This window comes from Mus pahari, chromosome 4 (genome assembly GCF_900095145.1).
Source record: "Mus pahari chromosome 4, PAHARI_EIJ_v1.1, whole genome shotgun sequence".
Taxonomy (NCBI): domain Eukaryota; kingdom Metazoa; phylum Chordata; class Mammalia; order Rodentia; family Muridae; genus Mus; species Mus pahari.
Genome location: NC_034593.1, coordinates 9,067,300 through 9,093,112, shown reverse-complemented (window position 1 = coordinate 9,093,112; position 25,813 = coordinate 9,067,300). Strand labels below are relative to the sequence as shown.

Genomic DNA, 25,813 nt, shown 5'->3' with positions numbered 1-25,813 from the left:
ATCAATTTAATCTAGAGCTTAAAGAGAGGTTGAACAATTCTTTACCAAAATGTTTATAGGCTACATAGAGGTTTCAATGCTAACCAGAGCTGGAATACAAAATGCCATCTCATAAAATAGAAAAGAGGTTCAAATGTCAGGCCTGGAATTATCAGACAAAATATGACTCAATAGCATAAACCCTGCTGGCTTGGTGCTGAAATCATCCTGAATATATGTAAAATTTCTTCTGAAAATATTTTTCTGTATTACATATTTACACAGTACTATGGCATTATATAGAACTTAAATAATGTCTAAGACCAATGAACCAGACTTTCTAACAGGGCCAAATAATAAAGCAAAATCTTTCTTGAACACTTGCTGGGCTCTAGGCCTATGTGTGAATGCATGAGCAAATGTGTGAATTCAGATAAATTAAAAGTGCACATCAAGAGCTGGAGGGATTGTTCAGCAGTTAAGAAAACTTAACTCTTTTGTGGAAAAATAACCTCAGGTTTCAGTTCCCAACATCCACATGGTGGCTTATAAGCCTTTATAACAACATAGTTCCAGGACTCCAAGGCCTCTCTGCCTCTGTGTGCTCCTACACACAGATGGCACACACACATACACTCAGGCACACATATGTACACATAAAATAAATACAACTTTTAAAACTGAGTATAAGTGTACAATGCTAGTAAATACCACTCCAGAAAATAAGAACAACACTACTGATTTTTTTATGTCAAAATAACAAAGAGAAAATGATGCATGAACCCAAAAATAACCACAGAGAGTCATAATGGTGTGCAAGAATTAAAATCCTCCTGTCTATGAGTATCCAAAGCTTATCTTGCTAAAGTTACTTTAATATGTGTCAAAGATAATTCAAAGACAGAGAACAACATTACGTAATTGGGCTTCAAAGATTGAGAACTACAAATGTAACTGGAAGCCAAGTCGCCTAAGTATTAATGTGCTAACATTGCTCAAAAGCAACTGATTCCCAAAGGCACCCTTACAGACACACTTACCCCATACAGACACACTTATCCCTCGTCCCTTGAAAGGTTGGGCAGTGGGTGTTCACTGAAGTTTAGCTTAGAATAATGAAACAATTGGATATGACTGGCTGAAATCCAATACCAATATTCTCTTATTAAACTCTTGTTCCATCAAGAGTTTTATTCACAGACACTAAGTCACTTTAATTTCAAAATACAGAATATATTTAATATTTTACAGACTTAAGGCACTTCATTTTACATATCACCTTTAAGTATTAGTTTGGCTATATTTGCTGCATGATGGGTCATATTTGTAGTTGAAATTACAAAGACAAATTAATCCTCAGAATTAATAGAAAAAAAGGTGCAATTTTAACATTCAATTTTCTTTCTACTTAGATATTCAAGATTTTTTGACCTTTCTACACTATGATATTCAGTCTCCTATATTACACAGTATCACACAACCTATAATGGTGAAAAACTTGAATAAAAAAATTATTGGATAAATGCATTATAGAGCCATGGAGTAATATGAAAGCAACATATTGTACAACTCATGGAAAGACTGCACTCACAGTTTGGAAGGTGACAAATCACATAAGTCAGTGATTGATCAGTATCATCAAAATACCTCTTGCCCCATACCCTTTTCAAAAATAGAATTTTAATCCTATCATTTTGTACTCACAAACCACAAAAAAATTCTCAAAGACCTTACCAGTGGGGTGGGATGGCTTTAAGAACACAATATATCAACACTATTTTGTCTGAAACTTAATTTTCTTAATTTGGACACGTGTATAATTTTACATGAAAAAAATATTTTGTTAAGAAAGAAGCAAAATCAATCCTGTTTTGTATGAGCTTTAATTTATCTAAGTTGAAAATTCTTGTATATTTTAAGTGGCAAATGTTGAAACAGCTGCATTTCAATTAAGTAAAAAAATTAATTTAGGATAAACTTGCAAATAGTTCAAACTCTTGGTAAAAACCTCTCACAGGTATTGATTTTCAATATTTATGTATCCTCAGAACATTTTCACTTAAGGGAAATTTATAGACAGTACCAAACAAAGATAAAAGTAAAATTCTCTTTGTAAAATTAATGTAACTCACATTTAAAAAGCTGCCATATACTGGGTCCTACATGGAGATATAGAAAGTACTAAGGAACTGAAGGGGTCTGCAACCCATAGGAGGAACAACAATATGAACTAACTAGTATCTCCAGAGCTCCCTGGGACTAAACCACCCATCAAAGAAAACACATGGTAGGACTCATGGCTCTAGCTGCATATGTAGCACAGGATGGCCTAGTTGGCTATAAATGGAAGGAGAGGCCCTTTGTCCTGTGAAGGCTCAATGCCTTTTTTTGTTGTTGTTGTCATTTTCATGTGTCATGAACAGAGAATTTACCACAATGCTGAAAATATCTGGAAAAAAAGACTTCAAGTGTCTGAACCCAACAATGAGGACAATCCCTCATGCACAATCAATATAAATCAATGCTCCCTATGTATGTGAGTGCATCTGTGTACATATGATATGTTTGCATGTGTACATAGGTGGTGATGTAAATATGGAGGACAGAGAACAATTCAGGTGTTGATCTTTTTTCCTATCTTGTTTGAGACAGGTCTGCTTTATTGTATTCTAAAATGTACACCAAGCTAACTGTACATGTGAGCTACACTGGGATCTTCTGCTTCTACTCCTCATCTTGTGAGTACAAGGATCACAGATTCATGCTACTGTGCCTGGCTTTACAAATGCGCGGGGGATTCTCATTCAAGCCATCAAGCTTGTGTCACAAGCACTTTACTCTTGGATTCATCTTCCCAGCCTCTGTTGCCATCTCTACTGTCACCATCAGACCTGAAATACAGGCTGTGCACGTGTCATGTGCCCAGCCTCTTTACTTAGGAGGCTAGACCTCATTGTGGAGAAAAGCCCTTTGATGCAAACTTTGAGCAAGCCTAAGAAAAAACCTCATCTAATGAAAATGTAAGATGAAGCAAACAAGGTTGAGGTGGCAAAGGACGAACAGAGAATGAAAGGCTCTTGTTTATTCATGTTTATGGATTTCAGAAAGAGAAAGCAGGTTACAATACCCAAAATATGCTGCTTCATTTGGGAGTCAAAGGGCACTGGATCTGTATTCAATTAAATTATTCAGTGTATCATTTTGTTAATATCACAGTGAATGAATGTCTCTGCAGGATCCTGAACAATTTTCACGAAAACCATTAAGGGCCAGGGACATTTCCTAAGAGAGAAACCTCTGTGAAGATGTCCATTCCTGGCAGTAGCATCATCTCTTTACATGTAGAATCAAATTATGAATGAATTGGTTGAAAAAAAAAGCATATTTGGTAAAGTGGTTACCTTGTTTCTAAAGCAAAATAACTATCAAGGTAAATTTGATAGTTCTTAGTCAACTGACCACACTTTGGGATTAATTCTTAGTACGAAATGTGTTTGAATGGATTTCAATTTATATTCTTAATAAAAAGTGAAAATTGAAATTGAAACAATCAGAGAGTATTTTAAAAATCTATCTTGGCTATGCTCTGAAAATGAATAAGATGTCAAAAAGAGTTTAAAATCATGACATAATCCTGAGATTTTTCTAAGACCTGAGCCTTGGACTTTGTGAGAGTCATAGTGGTGCATGTGCACCTGTAAACCACGTATATCTCTGCACTTCAAATAGAATATAAAACTGGATTTCAAAGACAGAACAAAAGGACAGGGCTGTTTAAAGTAATCGTGTAATGATGTTATATTGATACTTTGGGTTAATTGAGCTAGATAGAACATAGAATTTAGATCCATCTGTTTCACCTGACTTATTTGTCACGTCTAGGCCATTTCAGATTGGAGGCCTTCTTTGTTACAGATCTTCTCTATACTGTTGGACTCTAGAACTCATGTCCTGATAGTGTGCTCGCTTCAGTTCCCCTAACTATTCTTTTTCTTCTTTTCATTCTCATCCTAGAATTGCACCACTTTCAAGTCTTGGAACTGTAGCATGTAAGAAACATCAATACATTCTGAAATAAGAAGATCACAAATGTGATAGACAGTGTTCTAAAGTCAAATAAAACAGAATACATATTCATGCTAGGCTTCAGTAATCCAATTTAAATAGCTATACAGCATACATAGTATAGTTAAATTTGCAACCACATTAAAAGGACAAGGAAGTATTTCTTACCTAAACTAGTTTCATTTAATTTATCCCATCTATATGTTTAGATTCAGAACTTTAAATTATGAGTTTTCTAAATATGCTACAAAAAATTCTCTTTAAACTTCAGACTATGTATTAAAGAATTAAAATTTGTGTGAAATAAAGAAAATAAAGAAAATGATAAATATTGTAGTTCTTTGCTTCATCATAATTCTACTGTTGCCTTTTGCTTCACTCTCATTAGTGACTCATAATTATTAATGTTTAAACCTCTTCTTCAGCCCTCTAATGTGCCTCTTGTTCATCACTGCACAGTTGCTGTGTTTCAGCCTCTTGAAAAACCTCCTAAAGGAAACATCAGCCAAGGGAATGGCTCAAGCAGCGAACTCTGGGTGCTGGGAAAGCCTGGCGGCTGGGGATTGATCGCTGGAAAAGGTGGGCAAGATAACTGACTATAAAAGTTCTCCCTGACCTCAATAGGCACAATGTGGAATGTGCACACATACCTACCTATCCACAAGAAGCATAGGAAGCTGCTGAAGCAGAAAGACACTATACTCCAACTATGTCATGCTCTTAACAATTTGAAGAATTATGCTGTGCCTATGTTTAATTATCAACTTTATGCACCTTCTTATTACTTCCCAAGTAAGTTCTGAAATCAGAAAGTGGACTAGACTTTGTTCTGTTACATTTTGCAATTTTTAAAAACAGTCTCCCTGATTACACTTCCTTAGCTATAAAAACAAAACATCCCCTCTCAAATCAAAACAAAACAAGTCAAACAAACAAAAAACTTCCTAAGTAATTACTACATGAGAAATACTTTGACCACATAGGAAAAGTATTCAGGACTCTCAAAAGCAGGGTCACTTTTAGTCCTAGTGACAACACTGTTCATTCTGAACTGTCTTCTCTCTGTAGAAAGTTCATGTGAGACAACTAATTATGGGAGCATGTAAACAGTGTTAGAGAAATATCAATAACCCACGCTTAAATCAAGGCATCTTTTCTCTTCTGGCTCCTAGAGAAACCAATGTAGTGCATATTCATGTTTTAGAATTAACACATTTTGAGTTCATATCTTATGATGCAACTTTGTCGTTCTGAGACATTTCACAAGATACCTACTTGTTCCCCGGTCCTCTTCTGTTCTGGATTAGGATAAAACGGTCAGGAACATGATACCTAAGTGTCTTCTTCCCCTGTGGGTCAGACTGTCAGTCAATACCTTGACAGGATGGAGATGGAGCAGCAACAGGACAAACATTACCCATTTCTTTTGCAACCAAGACTTGAGACTAAAACTAACGTTTGAACTGCAGTATTAAATATGTTAGCAAATATGCTGTGCATTTTCATCTAAATGATTTTATGATTTTGGATTTTTTGTTTTTATATTGAATGTATTTAATTGCAGTTCACTATATTATTCTTTCTGGTTCCGGTAAGTGACCTCTTTATAAGTCACTGACTACGTTTCCACATCCTGTGACAAATTTATTTATGGAATACAGAACACTATACAGACATAAATAAAATGAAAACATATAACGCATGGCACTGTTCTCTTCATAATGTAAAGAAAAAAAATAAAACCCCAAAAGTAAAAAATGAAAAACCTTAAGTGTTAGAGATTATAAACTTAAAGAGATTTTGTTGGTGCTTTCTATGCAATGCTTGTTTTCGTTTACATTTTTCTTTTGTTCTTTCATACTTTTTTAAAAATAGCTTTTACACCGAGGTTTACAGTAACTCAATATATCATCTATTATCTCTTCCTTAGCAACCTGTAAGCCTCACCACTCTCTAAAGAGTGCTCATTGTTATATATATATATATATATATATATATATATATATATATATATATTTCATTACAAACCTAGATTCATAAAATTCTCCTCTGAAGCTCCAGCCATTTCACTGTGAACCTTCAATTGTCGAATCTTACCCTTCCTGCTCCATTCATCTCAGAGTTGTCCTTGCCACCTTGTCCAATCCAGTCTTGTTATTGGCATTTTTTTTGACTACAAGTGCGTTTGGCTAAGTTCTCAGAGAGATTCTTGTTAATCTTGACTTAACACTGTGCTTTCAAATATCAGAGAAGACAGATTAACTAACATTGGAATGGGAGCACAGAAACTAGAACAGATAAGCATGAGGTTATCATGGACTCCGAACAAGAGTGAAGACCTTTCTCTAGTAACACTAATCCTATACCCTATTTCCATCAAGACAGCTCCTGAGAGCTATGTGGCCCACAACTTGGGCTTTATGTAGATAGTGTATGTAACTAATGTCACCAAGAAACTCTGTCTTTCATAAAGAAAGACGGGGTCATCCGAAGAGGTAAGCCATTTAATGGCTTAGTAACTGTTAGAACTTTGCCTTTTAATATAATTTTATCATAACACTGTGGACTCATATATTTTACTTTATTTGCTGTTTTGTTATTCACTTTACTTGTGTTTAATAGAAAAATTAATCCTAATTTGTCACTTGTAATATCCTTCAAACTACTTCATGATTCCACTGATATAAGTTATTTACCTTTGAGCATTTCTGTTGCTTTCCAGCGTGAGACATCCTAGACATCGTGGGTATCAGGAGACTTTACCAGAACTGTACTTCTTAGCTGAGGATTCTTCTCCACAGCCATGATACAGTAGAAGACATGTCCAGCATGCTGGAAGCATGTGTCCTTTAAGTTTCTTCACTATACATGGATGATAAAAGTATGGCATATGTCTTTAAAAGCTTTGCAGTGAATTGTAATACTTAGAGATTATACCTTTCTTTGTTTATTTCATTCTTAGAATAGCAGTACTTGTTTTTGGTTTTTTTTTATTTTGTTTTGTTTTGTTTTTCTACATGTAAAAATTACTTTTATATTTCCATGAAATATTTCCCTGCTCTTCCTATGAAGTTTATGTTACATATATAAAATACACACACACACACACACACACACACACACACGCACACACATTCAATAAAATTTTTGAAATGTACCTCTTCAAGGTGTTACCACACCATATCCAGCATGGTCAATATTTCATTCACTTTTCCAATTCTATTCTCTCTCATTTATTTATGTTTTAAAATTAAGTGATTTTAACCACAGATTTTTAACTTCTTCAGTTCTTGCATTTCTTTGTGCCCATATTTTACTTCTATTGAGTACACCCAACCACAGGTGCACATACACAGACACACACAAACACGTTTCAACAGCATTTAGTTTTCTATATTGTACCATTCCCTTGTGCATTATAATAAAAAATGCAGACATTAGCCAAATATATGCCCCTGTCTGTCTACCTCCCCCTAAATTCCTTAATAGGCAGGTTTGTAATATCTGCTTCTGCCACTGAATATTCTAATGCCCAGTTGCACATTGGTTATTTCTTCCTAGGTTAATGCTGGTCTTCAAGCTAGTGTGATATACAAATCTACAAGCAGGATCCTTCAGTGTACAAGGATCTCGTTTATATACCAGCTCAGCTGTTGTTTTCTAACACCAATTTCCAGTTACCCAGACTCCAACATCAGATGGACGTTTTTAACCCTTACTTCACCGTGGCTTTTAAACTACTGACTGTGCACATGTACATTGTATTGAAAAAACACCTAGATCCATTCCTTCTTCATTCACTCTGCCCTCATTCTGCTGTATGTTTCTCACTCCTAAGAATATCCAATTTCCTAAGCACCAAGAAAACTCTTCCATAATAGAAGTTTTTCACACATCTGAAACAGCAATTAAACACAGCATCTTAAAATAACTTTTTGCAGTTGTATGTGTTTTACAGTATTAACAAACAGATAAAGTGCGTTTAGAAATTGTCACATTCAATTAGGTGTAACAGCGAAAATCAAAGATGAGGTTGCTGGTGAGATGCTGGCAGCCAGAGACAACACCTGTATTTATAGCCCTGTATTGCGATGGCCGGAATAGCTTGTTTTGTTACCTTGTCCAAAAGCCTCATTTTTCCCATTTCATACCATCAGAGTTTGGAGGAAAGAGATTCCCACTGCTGTAGACTTGAAGGCAGCAGCTGTGATTACATGCCCAAGCTCTCCACATTCACACATGCCTAGTAAACAAATACTGAACTTTTTTCACAGGGCTTGACAAAGCAACTATAGTCAAAGAACAGTCTATTTCATCACAGTATCAGATGAAAATCTATGATAGCTCATCAATTTCCCTGTATTCGTCCGTGCTTAAAGAGTCTTGCACAAATGTGTACTAATACAATCCTTTAGTGAGATTCTTCAGTAATTCTCCATGTGATACTACTTAGTGTTATTGCCAGCTTAAGTTCTCCCTAATGACAGATACACAGTAATGTAAACTTGCCAAACTATAGTCTCTGTAATGTATTAAGAGTAAACGCATAGAAGGTATTTCATACTAGGAAAAGCAATGCAACTCAAAATGTCATCTACATACAATGCACATGTATGCAAGCAGTGTGATGTGACATCATTTAGACTTCCCACATATTCCTACACCCTTCACTAGCCCTGGGAACTCTGGAAGTCTATTTATCTCTCAATGTTAGTTTTCTTCAACATGTAAAACAGGGATGTACTTCATACTCGGTAGGGGAACAAGTAGATGGGCAGTCATGTTCCACAGCATCATGCTGGAGAATAGCTAGAAATTTGTCTCCTCTGGGTAGCCTTCTTAGAGCCTGAAGGTGCTATAGCACCTGCTGGAGCAAATTGTCATGAATTAGTCAATTTTGAATACTGTCCACAGCAATAGTTTCCAGTCAGCCAAAGTGAAACCACCAGTATTATGATGCCAAATCTGTTATGGAGATAGTCATGTTCTGAATGGAGTTACTGTAAATACAGCCCAAGACTCCTGCCTAGTGGGGTCACAGGCCCCAGTGGGAAAGTCTCTTCTGTTGTTTATTAAGCAGACATGATATTCCTTTCAAATTCCTTATTGATAACTTTTACTGATGCATTTTTACTCATGATAGCAATGCTATCAGACTTAGTCAAAGATCTTGGTAGTGGTGGTGTTGGTGGCTTTTTGTTTGTTTGACCCAGTGGCCAGTAGTAACTGAGGAATATCATAACTGGTCAAAGCACAAAGAATAAATAACTGTCAGTTGCCCATGGGTAAATGACACATTCATAGCATCTCCATAAGCCCTTCTGAGTATAGGGAACATTGCAGAAGGGCAGCTAGAAGTAAGAGCTGAGGGAAGGGAGATCTGCACTAACACTGACCTCCAGCTAGAACAGGGCTGTAGACTTTAACTCAGCAGCTGTGAGTACATGCCTAAGCTCTGCACATGTTTGGTACTATCTACACTCTGTCCTGGAAGGTTTCCTCATGTGCTAATGGGATGTATAGAAACTTTCTCTACTGCTAAGTCAGTGGTAAGGTGTACTCTTGTAAATAAGCTATTACTGTGTTCCTATTAACAAGCTAATGAACTTCACTGGGACAAACACACACACACACACACACACACACACACACACACACACATACAAAGAAGAGGAAGGAGGTTAATAAAGGAGGGGAGAAAAGAATTGGGATGAAGGCTGGGCAGTGGTGGCGCACGCCTTTAATCCCAGCACTTGGGAGGCAGAGGCAGGTGGATTTCTGAGTTCAAGGCCAGCCTGGTCTACAGAGTGAGTTCCAGAACAGCCAGGGCTACACAGAGAAACCCTGTCTTGAAAAACCAAAAAAAAAAAAAAAAAAAAAAAGAATTGGGCTGAATACCATTGAAATATATTATGTATATGTATGAAAATATCATAATGTGTATTATTAATATTTGTATTATTAATATAAGCTAATATATTTTTTAAAAATAAATTTAGTTCTCTTCCATTTCTTTGTCTTTGACATCGAATAAGAAACCAATAGCCTTTCTTTAACCCTAACTAACAAAATTTTCAGACTACCCAGAAATATATTATACTATGTAATATATAACATTAACATATAAACTATGACATATATATCATATAGTTAACAAAATGTACATAAGATCTTATCTACACTCACACAGTATATATAACTACAATTAATTTCCAGTGTGAAATTGAGGAAAAAAATTCAACTACTTTACTCCAAACAAAAATAATATTAACTGGAGAATTTAATTATATTTTACCAAAAATATAACCTCTTTATTTTTTCACTATTATAACTGTGCTTGGTGAGGCACCCATTGCCCATTTCAGGAAATCAGAAATCAGGAGAGTGTTTCCATGTCATTTATAATTTCCCTCTCAACATAGGTTTAAACATGGTAAGAGAAGGAAATCTCCAGGTGTGGAATCTCCAAGGACATGCCAGAGGACAGTCATCCTCGACAAAGTTCTGCCACTTCCATCTCTGTTCTAGTAACAGAGAACAAAAGGATATTAACCTGAATAAGTATCAGAAAAACGGGAAGACAATTCAGTGCAGATAAAGATTTCTAAGTTTCTGAAATAACTAGAAAGTACAAAGTCAATTTTCTTAAATACCAATTGAGTGCTTAGCGTAAGTCTAACAAAACAAAGACAAAACATTCACCAATATTGTGTATCTAACAAAAGTTGACAATACCTGAATTAAATCTATTTCTTACACAAATAAAATTTTGGAATAAGTGGGAGTCTGTGGTTGAGGTGTTCAGAACCCCAGGTGCTGAATCTGTCACTAGGTACAGAAGTAGTACTGCACCACCTGCTCCAAGATTCTGCTCAGTGATTATTTTTGTTGTGTTTGTGATACAATGAAACCAAATATTTCACTGGCCTTACTGGGAAAGATTATATAATTGTTGTCAAGTACTAAAAACATATTAAATCAAAGAACCATGATAAAGTATGGAAATCTAAAAAACATTTTGTATAGTTAACTGAAAAAAAACTGATTAAAAAATAAGAGGTTAATAACAGTTACAGGCAATCAGTGAAGACACTTTGTAAACTCAACTCTTTCTTACTTCCTCAAGCCCCATAATCAATGGGAAGAAAACTAATCATCAGTATGCCATAGGATAGTTTGTGTTTCTTTATGATCATGCAATAAGGGTCATAACCAACCACACTGTTAAACAAACTCATTTTGAGATACAGTTAATTCTTGTTCCAAAATAAACTCTAGAAATTCTTATTATTACATAAATAATAATAAAATATAAATCATATAAATCCATTCCACCTATGTTCTACCTCCATAACATCCTTTATAAGACTTCATGTCTTGTTTTATTTAACGCTCTGCCTAATGACTTACAATATCAGTTATCAAAGCATGACCACACCCCACTCAGTGGAAACCTCTCAAACACAAGGACGTCATACCTTTTACTCTCTTATTCAAAACATAACTGTTTTACTTAAGAAATTCATATTCAGAGGCTAGAGAAATGGCCCAGAAGTTAAAAGCATCATCTGTTCTTCCATAGGACCAAGGTTCATTTCTCAGCACCTACGTGGTCATTCACAAAAGTCTTTAACTCCAGTTCTAGGGGACCTGACACCTGCTACTGGCCTCCATGGGCACCAGACACTCACACAATGAATAGACACAAATGCAGCCAAATGTCTATAAAATACAACAAATTACTTAAAAAAAAAAGAAGTATGTTTTATTGGGCTGAGAAAATACAAAATTTTATTCTCGTATTTATTTTATATTGTTATTTTCAAATAAAATATGAAAATTTACATTTAAACATTCTGTTTGAATAACTAGGCTTTCATAAAAATAAAAGGTATTTACACACCTTCTCTAGTTAAATATATTACTGAATATATCTAGAGTGCTAAAAACTTTTTCACCTCATGCATAGCACCAATATAATGTAGGTAAATTGACACAGTCTCAGGGGAATAAACAAACAACTGACCAGCCTGACTTTTGAAACATAAAGAGAAATTTTATTGAAAACTATATTAAGGAAAACTCATTTTAAATATATTTGGATAAGCCACAAACACAAGACAGAACACAAAATAAGATTTTGTTTCTCTGCAATGTTTGTAGTTAAAAGAAACTACAAATTCATTAACCCAGTATTTTCAGGACTGCTAAGAGTTTATATTACAGAGAAACATTCTGGGAAATATAATAAGTAGTTTCAGCTTTGCGAAAACTTCACCACAACTTTTTTTTTTCCATCATCTTAATCTTTATTTGAATGCACCACAACTTTTTAACGTAGCAGAGTTTAGTTTGTAGTTCAACAGTCAGTTATTCCCTGTCCTTTTAACTGGCAAATCAAATTCATTCTCTAAAAACCTAGTACAAAGTAACCAGTAAGAAAAAAGTGGATGGTTAAGTTGATGAGAAGTCTATTGGGAAGCTGGGTCAATGAATAAAGCATGCATTTTCCCATAAGAAACCAGTAGGCGGTGCCAACTCTAGTATATTATCTTACACAGTTTTAAACCCCCAAACTGCACAAGAGATGATCAGTGTTGGGAGCTGCACTGTTCCTGGCTCAGTCAGTGGAGTTATGGATTAGAATGACTTGGAAATCACAGATAGAAATGAAAAATAAATATTTGATATAATGAACTCTCAACATTAAATAAATGAAACATACAGACACAAAGGGCATGGTCTTTATGTAGAGGATCCCACTGGGAACTTCCTTCTCTTCAGATGACTTCTCTGATTTCAGTCTCATGTGGAAACAACATAGAACTGCAAATTAGTTGGCCAATCTTAGGAGAGCATATGCTGTGATTGGGACAAAACCAGCCTGCTAGTGGACAGCCAGGGTTACTCACACAGGTTATTTCTTTCTCCCTTGCTCCCTTTGGTTTTGTTTTGATTTTCAAAGAACGAAAAGTTTTGTTATCATATGACCGATTAAAACTATTATCCATGCACATCATTTTAAATGAGCATTTCTATATATGTAAAACAAAGAACATGGTATATTGTAAATGACTTTGGTAAGTATTCTGTTTGCTGTCTGATTCATATGAAAATCCATATTTAGCTATGAGCTCACAGTACAAATTAAGAAATTTCATATTTTTGTTTAGAGTTATAATACAAGCTTTGATTTTAAAACTATGCACTTCAAGCAATAGACTGGTGTTTAGAGAGAGTAAAATGATCTTCTCACTCAAAAATGCAATGAGACTTCTTAATGAGAAGTTGCCTGGCTATAAAAGAATGAATTAATGAACAATCTCATATGTATGCAACTTGCAAGAATCTTAGAGTTATACAGGTGTAGTACAGGCAAAATGCATATTGCATTGCAAGACTTCCCTCAGAGTCTTTCCTCCTTATTTCACTGCAAAGCATAAAACACAAACACCAAACTTTTCATGTCACAAGCTGCACACATAGAAATTCAATAAAATGTTCAGTTGGAAACCTATAGGATAAGTTATTCATTCTTTTGCTACAGTCCTTGTTTTCCAAAGTTTAGTTTTTAATTTTTTTAGATAACCTAGAAGAAAACTTAATAAGTCAAAAAACAATATAATTCGTTTAGCTTATCACAACCCAAACAGTGTACATGAGAAATTTAACAAGGAACTAACTCATTTAAGGTTGGAAAAGAAAATGAAAGGTTCAGAATCAACCTGTAGTCCCTCTCAAGATTTTAAGATTTATTCTATGCCTTTCCTATACTTATTTGGAAGCTAAATTCTCCCACAGATTCTGTTACTGTGAAAACTAGAGAAAAGATTTTTTATTTTTAAATTGCCAGCCAGTGCATCTCTGAAAAGTACTGCTGGGTTTATGGAGACGTGCAACAGGACACTCAAACACTATAGATGACATTTCAACCCTCAATACTTCAGCACTACATCAGTGGCCACCTTCAATGGCCCTTTGCCCTACCCATTCGTCAATCATCAGCCTGGGGTAGGGGGCACCTATACCATCAGAATCTGGTGGTTAAAAAAGAAACAGTCTATTTTTAAAGAAAGGATAATTTTGTACCTTGTAGGCGTCGTCCCATTAAACCTAAGTATGCACCAGTACAAGTGACCATTCCCTCTCCTCAGAAGACACCAGCAAGGGTTTAAAAGCAAAGCGACGCCGCCAGGAAAGCATGAGGGAGACAACACGGAAGACGTGAAGCTGCCGGAGCTAGCAGAGGCGGCTGGGAAGAACCCACTGCGCTCCTCCCGCGGGTCGCAGAGGCTAGAGAGCAGCGCTCAGGGACTGCTGCCATCCTAGGCACCTCGAGCTCTGGCTTCCTGACCAGCCGCCAGCGCCCGGGCGGCCGGGGTCCCCGTCCCTTCACCCTCCATCTCCCGCGCCCGGAGGGCTGGATCACCGCACAGTCAGCGCCCCGCGGGGCCCTCGGCTTCCGGCGCTGCGGGTGGCTCAGGCCAACTTGCCGAACCGCCCGCCCTGCTCTGGTTCCCCTGCAGCCACCCAAACCTAGGCGCCACCAGGGGACGGGAATGTTCGCATCTTCGAAACCATCGCGGCCCAGAGAGCACTTTGGTTCTGGCTTCCGGCGAGGCTTTCCCCATTGCGGGCTCGGACACAGCCCAGAACCGGCGCGCACACGCGCACACACCCTCGCACACGCACACACGCGCGCACACAGACTTCTTGGCCAGCGTTGCCATCACACACCCGGGGAACGCCACCGAGGGGGCCAAGTACCTGCTCTCTGCGAGCTGTTGTGCTGTTCACTTCATCCTCCGTTGACAAGGAAACCAAACCGCACTTCATTTTTTTTTTTTTTTCCAGAAAAACCTTCCACTGCCATCATTTGAAAATTGATTTACGGGGAGGGGAGAAGGAGGAAGAAGGGATAATATAGATATCAGGATATCTATCATAAAATTATCTCGGGTTTTTTTAAAATAAAAAAGTCAAATGTGCAAAAGTAATAGTTAATGTAAAGGAGGAAAAAAGCAATTGCTTAAAAATAATCCCTTTAACTAGCTGCAAGAAAAGTTTCATGTTATCAACTGATATCAAAAACAGGAGGGGAAAAAACGAAATATTTCTCACAGGCTTCCAAAAAGGTCATAAAAATGCAAAATTAATGTCTTTGCTCAGTGGTGCGAATCGAATTGCAAGACGACAAACTTGTGAACACTGCTGGAAAATCCCACCTACACAAAAATGCAATCGGAAAAAGAGTACGTATAAAAAGAGTTAGAAACATGCTTTCTTATCTTTACAAAGGGAAAAAAATAGGCACCATACTTCACAACGCTTTTTCCATAAAACCAGTTGCACATTTTGCTGGACTTGGGAGCCGCTCGCAGAGAGCACCGCTGCCGCGGACTCCCAGACACAGCGCCTTGTCTAGAGAACCATCGCATGCTAGGAAAACTTGATTCAGGAAAAGGCTTAAGACCATGCTCGTCAGCTTTCCCAAATACAAACAATAATCAAAGAAGTGGGAAGAAAAAAAAAGAAGAAGAAAAAAAAACAAAAACAAAAAAAAAAGGAAAAAAAAAGAATAGGACAAGAATGCCACCGAGAAGGTACTCACCGAGCGGGAGTAAAATGTTGGAATAAAAATGAGATTTAGGAAAATACAGTATGGCGGTGGAAGAAGGAATGAAGCGCGTTTTTTTCTCAGTCTCTGCCTCGGGCACTGACACGTGACTCGGAGCCGGGCGGACTTGCAGGCGGCCGGGGGACCGCGGCTGCTGGGCGACCTCGGAGCCCTCGAAGCCCTCTGAGCCGCTCGGGCGGGCGCGGCGGTGGGAGCCCGGCGAGGCGGCCTCCTCGGCGAGCCCGGACTAGCAGGTGCCGCTCACGCTGGGCTGAGCGCACGCACACGCACACGCAGACGGGCAGGGCGCGGGCTAGCGGGGACCGCGCGGGGCGGGCCGGAGGCGCGCAGCTGCCGCCGCCGCCGCCGCCGCCACCTCCGCCGCTGCTGGTACTGCCGCTGGTGCTGATGCTGCGGGCGCTCCGCCAAAGAAGAACAGCTCAGGGATGTTCAGCGGAGGCATCAGAGGGCACATAACTTGCTGCCCACTGCAAAGTTGCCACTTGCCACTTCCTTATTATCCGGCTTTCATCTCCAGGTAGTTTCCTGCAGAGAGCTCTTGTCCCTCTCCCCAAGTTTCACTCTTTAAGCCCGGTTTAACTCAATCATTTTATTCATTTGATCTTCGGGCTCCTTTTTCTTCTAGATTGCTTTGCCCATGTCATTTCCTCCCCCAGGTCCGTTTTCCTCCTTGTGGTTCTCCGAGAACCTGGATTCGTGCAGTACGTTGTCGGGGCGGGGGGGGGTGGCGAGGAGGGAGGGGGCGTTGTCACTGCAAAGCCAACATCAATTCCTTTCTCTGTCTTGCGGGTGTTCCCTCATTCAAAAGATTAAAAAAATAATAATAATAATCTTTTATTTGGAAAAATCCCATCCCAGGTTTTCCTTTGCTTGTTGCATGATGCTGGGCGGGGTTGTGAACGTGGATAATTTATTCTTTCCTGGGCCAGGCATTGTTTGTTTTGTCTGCTTGAGCACCAGCTTTGACCTGTCTGGAAGGCTCTGTAGTTCAAGCTCCAGGCAAGTCCTTCAGACTCTTGCAACTTGTATTCTCAGGCTGCAAGTCCAAGGAGAGGATCGAGGCAGACAAGTGAGTCCATTGTGTGAGTGTTTGCCCGGCAGCAGGCACCTGGAGATGGTCGAGAGGGGGAGATGTGCACCACTCACCAGAAGGCTGCTAAAGATCAGCTACAAGCCAGGCGGCTGAGCAGTGCTTTGGAAGGTGGAAGAGAAACAAGGAGTTCACCAAGCATCTGCTGAGGGATGCCTGTCCCTGGAACAAAGATGCTATCAGCCAATCACTGACTGCTTTGGGATTCTTCTAGTGCTGCCTGTTGCAGAATCAGCTTTCTGGGCTCTGCAATGAATTAATTTTTCTTCATCTTTCATAAACTATTCTATCAAAACCTTCTCTCCGTATTGCTTTGAATGTGGTTTGCACAAAATTAGTTGCCACGTCTGTATTATGAAATACAAATAAATAGTTTTGTTGTCTCTCATGTTGCTACTCTGATCTTTACGCCACTCTTTCCATCGTACCCGTTGGAAATAAAATGTCTGCTTTGGATGGAGTCTAACCTGGATAGTTTCAACATTTAAGTACACATTCATTACGGAGAGCTCCCAAAGCAAATGCTTCTACAACATTCTTGGCAAAATTCATTGATCAAATAAAGTATTAAGCCACAATTTAAATAAGAGATACTTAAAATAGCCCTGAAAAATCATTAAATATGTGTCTTGGAAAATTGCCAACTAAATTCACTTATTATACACACTTCCCAGATAGGATGTGAACTACTGACAGAAACAGATGGGTGCATCAAAGTGGAGTCCAGGACACCAGGAGCCTTAAGTTCTATTGAGAAGCTCCTGACTTTTCTTCTGGATAACTCAGAGAAAATGTGGGTTGTGCTAAGATCTTGTTGATCTTCATTTTTGTTTTATTTTGATTTTTAATAGATCCCTTCAAACATGGTCCTTTTCTTCCATGTCTCATGAATTATGCTATTTAAACCCAAGTTTGTTACATTTTCCATAAGAATATCCAGATCGAAATACACTAAAGAGATGTCAGTTCTAATGAACATCTTTTCCCATAATTTACAGAGATATTCGACTGTGAGCAACTTCACTTTAAGAATGAGTTTTGGAGCTTCATATCAGGCCAGGCAATGTCTGGGTTTAGAGAGTTATTCAAGAAGAACTTTGAAAAACAAGCTGTTTAGAATTGCACTGCAGTAATGGCCACCAGCCAATCACAGTGATTGTCAGGCTTTTATTATTCAATAAAATGACTCCCCTTTATGTTTAATGCAGCTCTGCTGAGGAAAAGCAAGCCATCAAATATCCTCCTTGCATTTCTTCCATTACTTACATAATTGCAGCCCAGTGCTTAAAATATTCCACTTCTCTTTACTTCCAAGATGGCATTCTCCTTTTTTAGGTCTCACCACCACGTTAAAAACAGGATTAAAAAAAATTCAGATCAAAGGAACAGCATTTAAAAAGCCAAGATTGTCATTTAATTCTTATAGAGCTCTGTGACAAAGGCATTATTATCCTTATTTTAAATATTTAGGAAAAAAAGTCAGAGTTTAAGTCATTTGTGGAAGATTCTATTGCTATTGCACAAGAGAGATGTTGTTGGGCCAGACTTAAATCTGGTCTTACAGCTAGAATAAGGTACTTCAAATACTACATGAAAGAAGTTAATTATCAAGAGATGTTGTTGATACCTCTTAACAGAAATCTATTTTTCTTAAGTTTAGTATATTGGAAGAATATTGTGGAACTAACTAAGCTGTACTCACCCCCAATTGCAGTCATAGTTCATAAAATTTTATTTGCTATTTTGATTATGTAAGGGCACAAACATTTAAAATATAAGATTAATAAAAAATACAGTAGCAAAAAGCACAAATAAAGTACATTTTTAAACAGAGAAAATAATAGTTAAAGGTTTCCTAAGCAAAAAGCATCTAGGCAAACAGAAGTCTTGGAAAGATGTGCCTGTGCCATTCTGCTCTGAGCACGTCCTTCATGGTTAACCACAGAAGCTTCTGGAAGCTTGAATAGACAAACGACTCCTCTGATTCTGCTCTGCAGTCGTTCCTGCAGCACATGCAAGTATGAAGTATACCAAACTTAAGATGAGACCACTAAATGATGATGCTAGAGGAAAACTCTACTTTGAAATCTGTGCAGTGCAATTTCAACCTTTTTGTCAGAAGATATTCAAGACATATGAAATATTTATGGGCACCAGCATATGAATATAGACAGTTGGAAATGATGTACTATATAATAATATGGCTTTAAGTAGACATGTTTATACCCAGTGCCCTTAAATCACTTTTTTTAAAAAAATGTTGATTGGAATTGCCAAATTCTTACAAATTTATTCTTCTTAACTTTTCATTATTTTTTCCTCATTATGGGCTCTGTTGCTACTAGTCAACATTCGTTCCAAGATTTGATAGTGTTATGTCAGCTTCTCTATATTCCTATCTGAAGGAACTACAATACCAAGAGCAAGACATTTCATCCAGTCACCCCGGCTGACCAGGTGATGTGTAAGTACATATAATACAGCATGAGCAAACCAGCACAGGAAGAAATTTCAAGATTTATGTGTGATTTGGTTCTAAATATCTTACTCTGCACATAAATCAGTTTAGAGAATACAAAGACATTCAGAAAGATATATAGGAAAATAAACCAAATTGTTGTAATTTATGTATTTACATATTAAGTGAGTAAGTATGTTTATTGCTAAGAAAGTACATGTAAAAACTACTGGAATTCTTTGATAAAGTGACCTATGCACCAGAAGCATGGGCACAAAACTGGCTTCTTCATGAATACACTTGGGAGGGAGCAGAACAAGTTCAGCACCATGCTATTACTCATTGATTACTGACCTGTCGGTCACCCCTTTAATGTGGATATAAGATGTGTCACTTTATACATTTAGATACTGGGACTTCGTCCAAGATAATTCCTTAGATTTTTCCAATGAAAATGAAAATGTGGCTGTCTGAGAGCACAGGCATATGAAAAAGTTCTAAATGTTAAGAATATTAAGCTAATTTAAAAATGCTTTAATACAAATTAAGATAAGCAAATGAGAGGCCTTCAGGGATCAAAGACATAGGGGAATTTATATGAGGCGAAGCAAACTGTGATTGAGAAAGCTCATTAAGAAAACCACCCACCACTAAATATTTTATTTTTTTTTCTGAGGCTTTATTTAAGTGATATTGTTTTTCTGAGGGTTTATTTAAGTGATATGGGCTGGGGTTATGGTGGTGCCCACCCTTAGTCCTACCATTGGAAGGCAAAGGCAGATGGATCTTTGTGTGCTTGAGGCCAGCCTGGTCTAAATAGGAAATTCAAGGACAGCCTAGACTATATAGAGGCACCCGGTCTCAAAATTAAAGAGGCAGAGGGGAAGAGAAAGGAAGAGGGAGGGGAGGAGGATGGGGGCGGGCCTTTATAACAGACATAGATGCTCTACAAGGCTTTCAGTAAGACTGTCTGAGTGCAGGCAACAGGAAGAGAACTTCCTTATCTGCTGAGAGGGCTACAGTCCCTGTAATATGCATGATAGCTTCTGTGGTAATGGCGAGTAAATGCTCAGAGAAAGTAAAGGTTGTTGGAGAAAAGAAAGATTTCTTCTTTAATAACAGTGATATTGCCAAATATATCCAATATAGCCTCAGTCTCAGTGGTAAGTTCTAGTAAAGAAAATTCTTTAACCATGTTCTTCCTTTGAAATTGGCACATTCAAGGCAGGAAAGCAAACCACTAAAGACTTGGGAAGTTCATAGCCTAATGGACAACAGCATGGTAGTTGAGTTTTATCATCAACCATTTCACCCTAAAGGTGAAGAAAGGGAGACTAAGTGGAGCAAAAAAACAAAACAAAACAAAAAAAAGGATAAAACAAAAAAAAAACCCAAAAAACAAAAAACACAAAGACCCTAGGAGTCAGAACACAGTGGAGCTCAAACTCACTTCTCCAAGGTATTGTAATCTGGTGGCTAGCACAGTGTACTAGACCCAATCCTTAGTGTCTGACAAATTCACATTAATCTCTCTCTGCTTCAATTTTCTTATCTAGAAAACAGGAAAATAATGAACCCCACTGAGTGCTATGGAGTTAAGAACTTTCAACAGTTCTACACATAGGCTAGGCTTAGCTTCCTCTATATGAGCCATGCTGTCCTATGCTGTTTCCCACATAAGGAACCCAATCATCCTAAGGAAGAGCTGTTCGGAGCTGTGTAAGGCTTTCTGGGCAGCTTCTGAAAACAAGTGAACAAACGGGAAAGCAACCTGCGTCTTTGGACTGAAGAGCACCTTGAATGCTGGAGCTTACCAATGACAAGAACAGGGGTGGGGGTAGGTGGAGTATGGACAGGCAGAATGTGAAAAGGGGGAACAAAAGACCAAGAGCCTGAAAATCCTCCCCAGAACACCTAAAAAATGTAAGACAAGAACCAACACTGGACAGATTTGGGTCACACAGATGAGTCCTAAACAGACATTTGACAAAAATATCTTAGAAAAACATTCAGATTGTCTAGTGTGGTACTTTAGTGAGTCTGAATAGTGCCTAAAGTCTCCACAGCACATATCTGGCTCAAGTTAGCAAAACTATACCTCAAGAACGAACATTCATTTGGAGAATAAAGTCAGAGTTATCTTCATTTGTGTCTAAAATTCAATAGATTTGCTGATCTAAACAACCCAGTCTAATATTACAAAATTAGTTTTATTCTAAAAGAGAAATCTTAAAAACCGATCTTTTTCCTGATCTTTTCTAAGATCTTAGAAAAATGATATTGATATCTTATAAGGCACAATATATTGTAGTAATTACTCACCTGTTTCCTTCCTCTTGATTGCTAGTTTTAACTTAATAATTTATATTTAGATTTTGTCTAAATCTAACTTAGAGATGTGAATTCAGAGGTGACTCAACTTTCAAGTATCAGCACTGACTTAATAAAATTATAGAATGTTTGGTCTGTGAGTGAAGGATGACTCATTTATCTGTAGATTATAGCACCCAAGGGATGCACCCCAGACTCAGTTCATCATTCTCATGTTTGTATACCCACCAAACAGAAGCACTATTACTTTCATGGAATTTAATGTATGGGTGATTTTTATTAATTAGAACCTCATACCTTAAAAATAAAATTTCCTTTTCATGGAATTAAATTAAGGGATTTTTTTTCAAAAGCTACATAAGTATATAGAACAACTTTATGATACCATGCAATAATCTCTTCTGCAAGTATTTGTCAATACAATTGGTTATTTAAACAAACCACACTTGTACATTCACAGCTTTTTTATGAAGAAGAAATAAAATTTGGGTGAAATGAAATAATAAATTAACTCTTCATTGTGGTACAGTTGGTGATATATATGCATATATGAAAGCCACACACACACACACACACACACACACACACACACACATAATCTTTATTTCAATTTGTCAAGATCTGAAAAGATCACAGACCATGTGTTTGGCTTCAAGACAGTAAATTATTTGTTGTTTTATTAATGTAAAACTTCAGAGAAAACCTTAGCAGAGATCAAACGCAGACTTTCCAAATAAAATATAATGAACTACTTGCAGGGCAATTGGCAAAAAATAAAAATAAAAAGAATTTCAGACATTAAACATATAAGTACATACCTACTCCTGCCCAGTTTCACATTCCACTAAAACACTCCTCCATTTGATAGAAGCACTCATTCATGTACAGGTATTATTGTTTGAGATATACCTGCTTACAAAAAATTGATACACCTCAATATTTTTTGCTTTTCAAAAAGTTTTAAATCACATATTTATATATAAAAACCACACATACACATATATATACATATGAACATGCAGATGTTTTATTAATTGTCCCAAAATCAGTAGTGTTGAGGTTCCAAAATTTAACAATAACACATATTTTATAAAACAGTTAAATTTTGAACTTGAAACACTTTTCTTACAAGTAAATATCATCTGTGATTATTTTATTTGTAATACAATCAAAAATATATCACAATTTATGGCCAAAAAAGAAGTTAAAAGTTTTTTAATAAAACACTATAGAATATTAAATTCAAGATAATAAACAGAAAACAAGGGTATTTGACTGAAAGTAATGTTCTTGATTCAAAACCAAGACTGCTTTCTTTATGAGTAGAAATAATTTTTGGAGAAAATATTAAAATCTGATTATATGTTCTACTTTCCTCGATGTAGATGAAGTCTCTACAATTTGACCAAAATTTTATGGGACTTAAGTGTATTTACTGATTAAACTATAATTTTTAAGTTAGACTAAGAGCTTCTTTAGTTTGTGAGGCATGACCTATTGTAACACAACATGATTTAAATGTAACTTATAGTGTACTGTTTTATAAACAACAATAAAAACCAGTTCATATGACAGTGAACTCTCAAATATGATATCCAAATCATGAATTAGATTGCATAAAGAGACTATCAACAGACAGAAATAGATTTAACATATGTAATTTGTTCATTAACATCCAACAACTTGTTTATAATTTCAAAAGTTAGTAAAAACAAAATAAAACAGAGCTCACATCATGTTCAATATTCTGTGCTGCAGAAATGCTATTTAGATCATTTTAGCGTGTTTTAATATATAAGAATGATACATATCTCTGCTTGATCCTATTTTAAAGGCAAGTTACAATACATAACTGCTTAAATATTGGCATCAAATGTTTTCATCATGTGACTGAAAAAATAAAAGAATGTACTCAAATGAAGCTTGTAATTCCAGTTGTCAATATCAGCTTGTCATACTCATGTTTGTGTTTCCTTGTTTAAATCTTAAAATTTTAAACTGGAGTATTAATACCACATGCTGAGAGTCTCACAGTTTTAAATTACAATGCAAATATCAGTTCACTGTTTATACAGCCCTTAAAAACATAAGTTCGTATTTCTTTTTTAGTAAAACAAAATTCTGTGTGATTTGCAGTGAATAAATGTGCCAGGCCTACGAGTCATATTAGTCTCCTCACAGAGGTTCAATTTACTCCTGGGCTTTTGTTCATAAAGTAAAATTAAATTTATTCTATTGCAGAGATCCCAAAGAAGTTTATCTTAAATCCTTAAAAATTACTGGTCTTGTGATTTATAGTGTAGTTAAGATATTTTATGTCATTATTCCATAAAACTTGAGGAGCTACTATTAAATATCCAGAAGGCATTTCTAAAAGTGTTACATTTTTCTGTGCTCCAACTCCTGGATGTTTAGTTTTTGTGAACATGGGATAAATGATATTCATGAATTTCTATATACTTATAAATATTAAATGTCCAAGTAAGCTCTTCTAATGTACTGGACCACAGTCAAACCATAGGTGAAGTTGTTGACAGGTACTTGCAATTGTGATAGCGAATATTGTTCTGTAGGCATCCTTCTGCTTTAGATATCAGACATTCAGGCGGAAGAAATTCAGACTTTGATCTATATGTACCCTCTAATACAGAGCTAACTCACTTCCTCATAGGAGGTAGGTCTTGGTAAGTAGCTCTAATTCTTTTTTTTTTTTTTTTTCTTTTCATACAAAATCTACTGAGTAATTTGGCTAAGTAAAGTATAAATTGAATCTCCCTAAGATAAAACAGAAAAGAGTAGCAATTTTAAAAAGATTTGTTTCAATAGTCAATCCCCAAAGAAAACAATTGTATATTTTCATTTTAATTGATAATTTATAATCATTTATAAGCATGAGATACACTTTGATGTTTCTTTTTTAACTTTGTATTTATTCTTTGTGAATTTCCCACAATGCACTCCAATCTCATTCATTTTCCTGTCCCTCCATACCCTCTACCCTTGCAACCAACACCCTAAAGAAAACAAATTAAACAAACAAATAAACAAAAAACATCTTTCCTCAGAAACTCTGGTGTGTCAGTTTGTTACATAGTATGCATTTTCACCTAAACATCTTTACTTGTAAACATTCATTGTCTTGAGTCATTGATCTATGTGGAGGTCTCTGGCTTCTGCTACACAACCAATACTGGCTTCTCATAAGGACTCTTCTCAGATATCCTGCTGATGCCCTGTGTCCTGGAGACCATGCCACTTTGGATCTACAGAACTGGCCCTTTCACAAGCTCCATCAGTTCATAGATGGGGTAAATGTTGGGGTGGGACAACTCAAAGCCCTGAATCTGGGCTTGGGTGGTAGTTGAGTTGGTCAGTCTGAGGTATCCTGTGTTCCTACCACCAGGGCCATCTTTCCAGCACTGTCCTGGTGAGAGACAGGGCCAGCTCACCCAATGACACAGTCAGCAAGGGGCAGAGCCAGCTGAACCTCCCTGGCTACTGGTGGCAACCTGAACCAGGGACATCTGCTTGGACTTTGGTGGTAACATGGACCACAGACATCAAAAGAGGCTTTTGTTACTGCAGCCCCTTGGCAGCAGCATAGGCCAGAACCTCACAATGACCTCAGGTGGCAGTACAGGGTGTTTATATAAGGCTGTTACTAATCACCCTCATGTCACTGGTTCTACCTCTTCATTGTGCACACACCATTTGATTCCTTTTCTCTTCCATCTTTCTAGCACTTACTTGCTCATTATAGTGGTGTCCAGGACTCAGGGTGCCTTGCACCCCACATGCACTTCATAGAGGCAGGTCGGAGTTACAGTGTGATGTTTCAATGTGTACATTATAAAATTACCATATCAATGAAAATAATACTGATTTTAAACAGACTTACAATGTTAAGGATTTGCCCAAGTATCGAGCTCAATACATCACTTAAAACATCCAAATCAATGTTACTATCAAATGGCATTTATTAATATCTTTTTGGGGATATGTAGCTACTGTACTGAGGTTCAAATTTGGCCTTGGCTATGTTAAGCAAAACAGTCTTGAGGATTTGAGAGTGATGCACTCTATCCCTTAGCTATATTTCTCTCTCTCTCTCTCTCTCTCTCTCTCTATCTCTCTCTATATATATATATATATATATATATATATATATATATATATATATACTATTTCTTGTATTTATACAGGATTTCTGCCCAATAGCATATCATACTGTGAAGCTTTTAAAAATGTATTT

The 25,813-nt window shown here is 37.0% G+C and overlaps 2 protein-coding genes across 6 annotated transcripts in view; one reads left to right on the top strand and one right to left on the bottom strand.

The window, feature by feature from the left end:
* Ralyl (RALY RNA binding protein like) overlaps window positions 1–15,939 on the bottom strand; it is a 683,608-nt gene extending 667,669 nt beyond the window's left edge. For 2 of the 5 annotated variants that reach the window (XM_029537400.1, XM_029537404.1), the window contains exon 1: window positions 14,134–14,805. In XM_029537400.1, the coding sequence (XP_029393260.1) occupies window positions 14,134–14,185 (52 nt within the window). In that variant the 5' untranslated portion in view covers window positions 14,186–14,805. The other 3 variants (XM_021196091.2, XM_029537405.1, XM_021196090.2) reach the window with 3 other exon arrangements.
* Window positions 15,519–17,159, top strand: LOC110320200 (protein FAM117B-like). Its single transcript, XM_021196108.1, has 3 exons — window positions 15,519–15,524; window positions 15,746–16,199; window positions 16,718–17,159. Exons 1-2 carry the CDS (start codon window positions 15,519–15,521, stop codon window positions 16,136–16,138), a joined length of 399 nt encoding a protein of 132 aa, XP_021051767.1. The 3' UTR covers window positions 16,139–16,199; window positions 16,718–17,159.
* The last annotated feature ends 8,654 nt before the right edge of the window (window positions 17,160–25,813 follow it).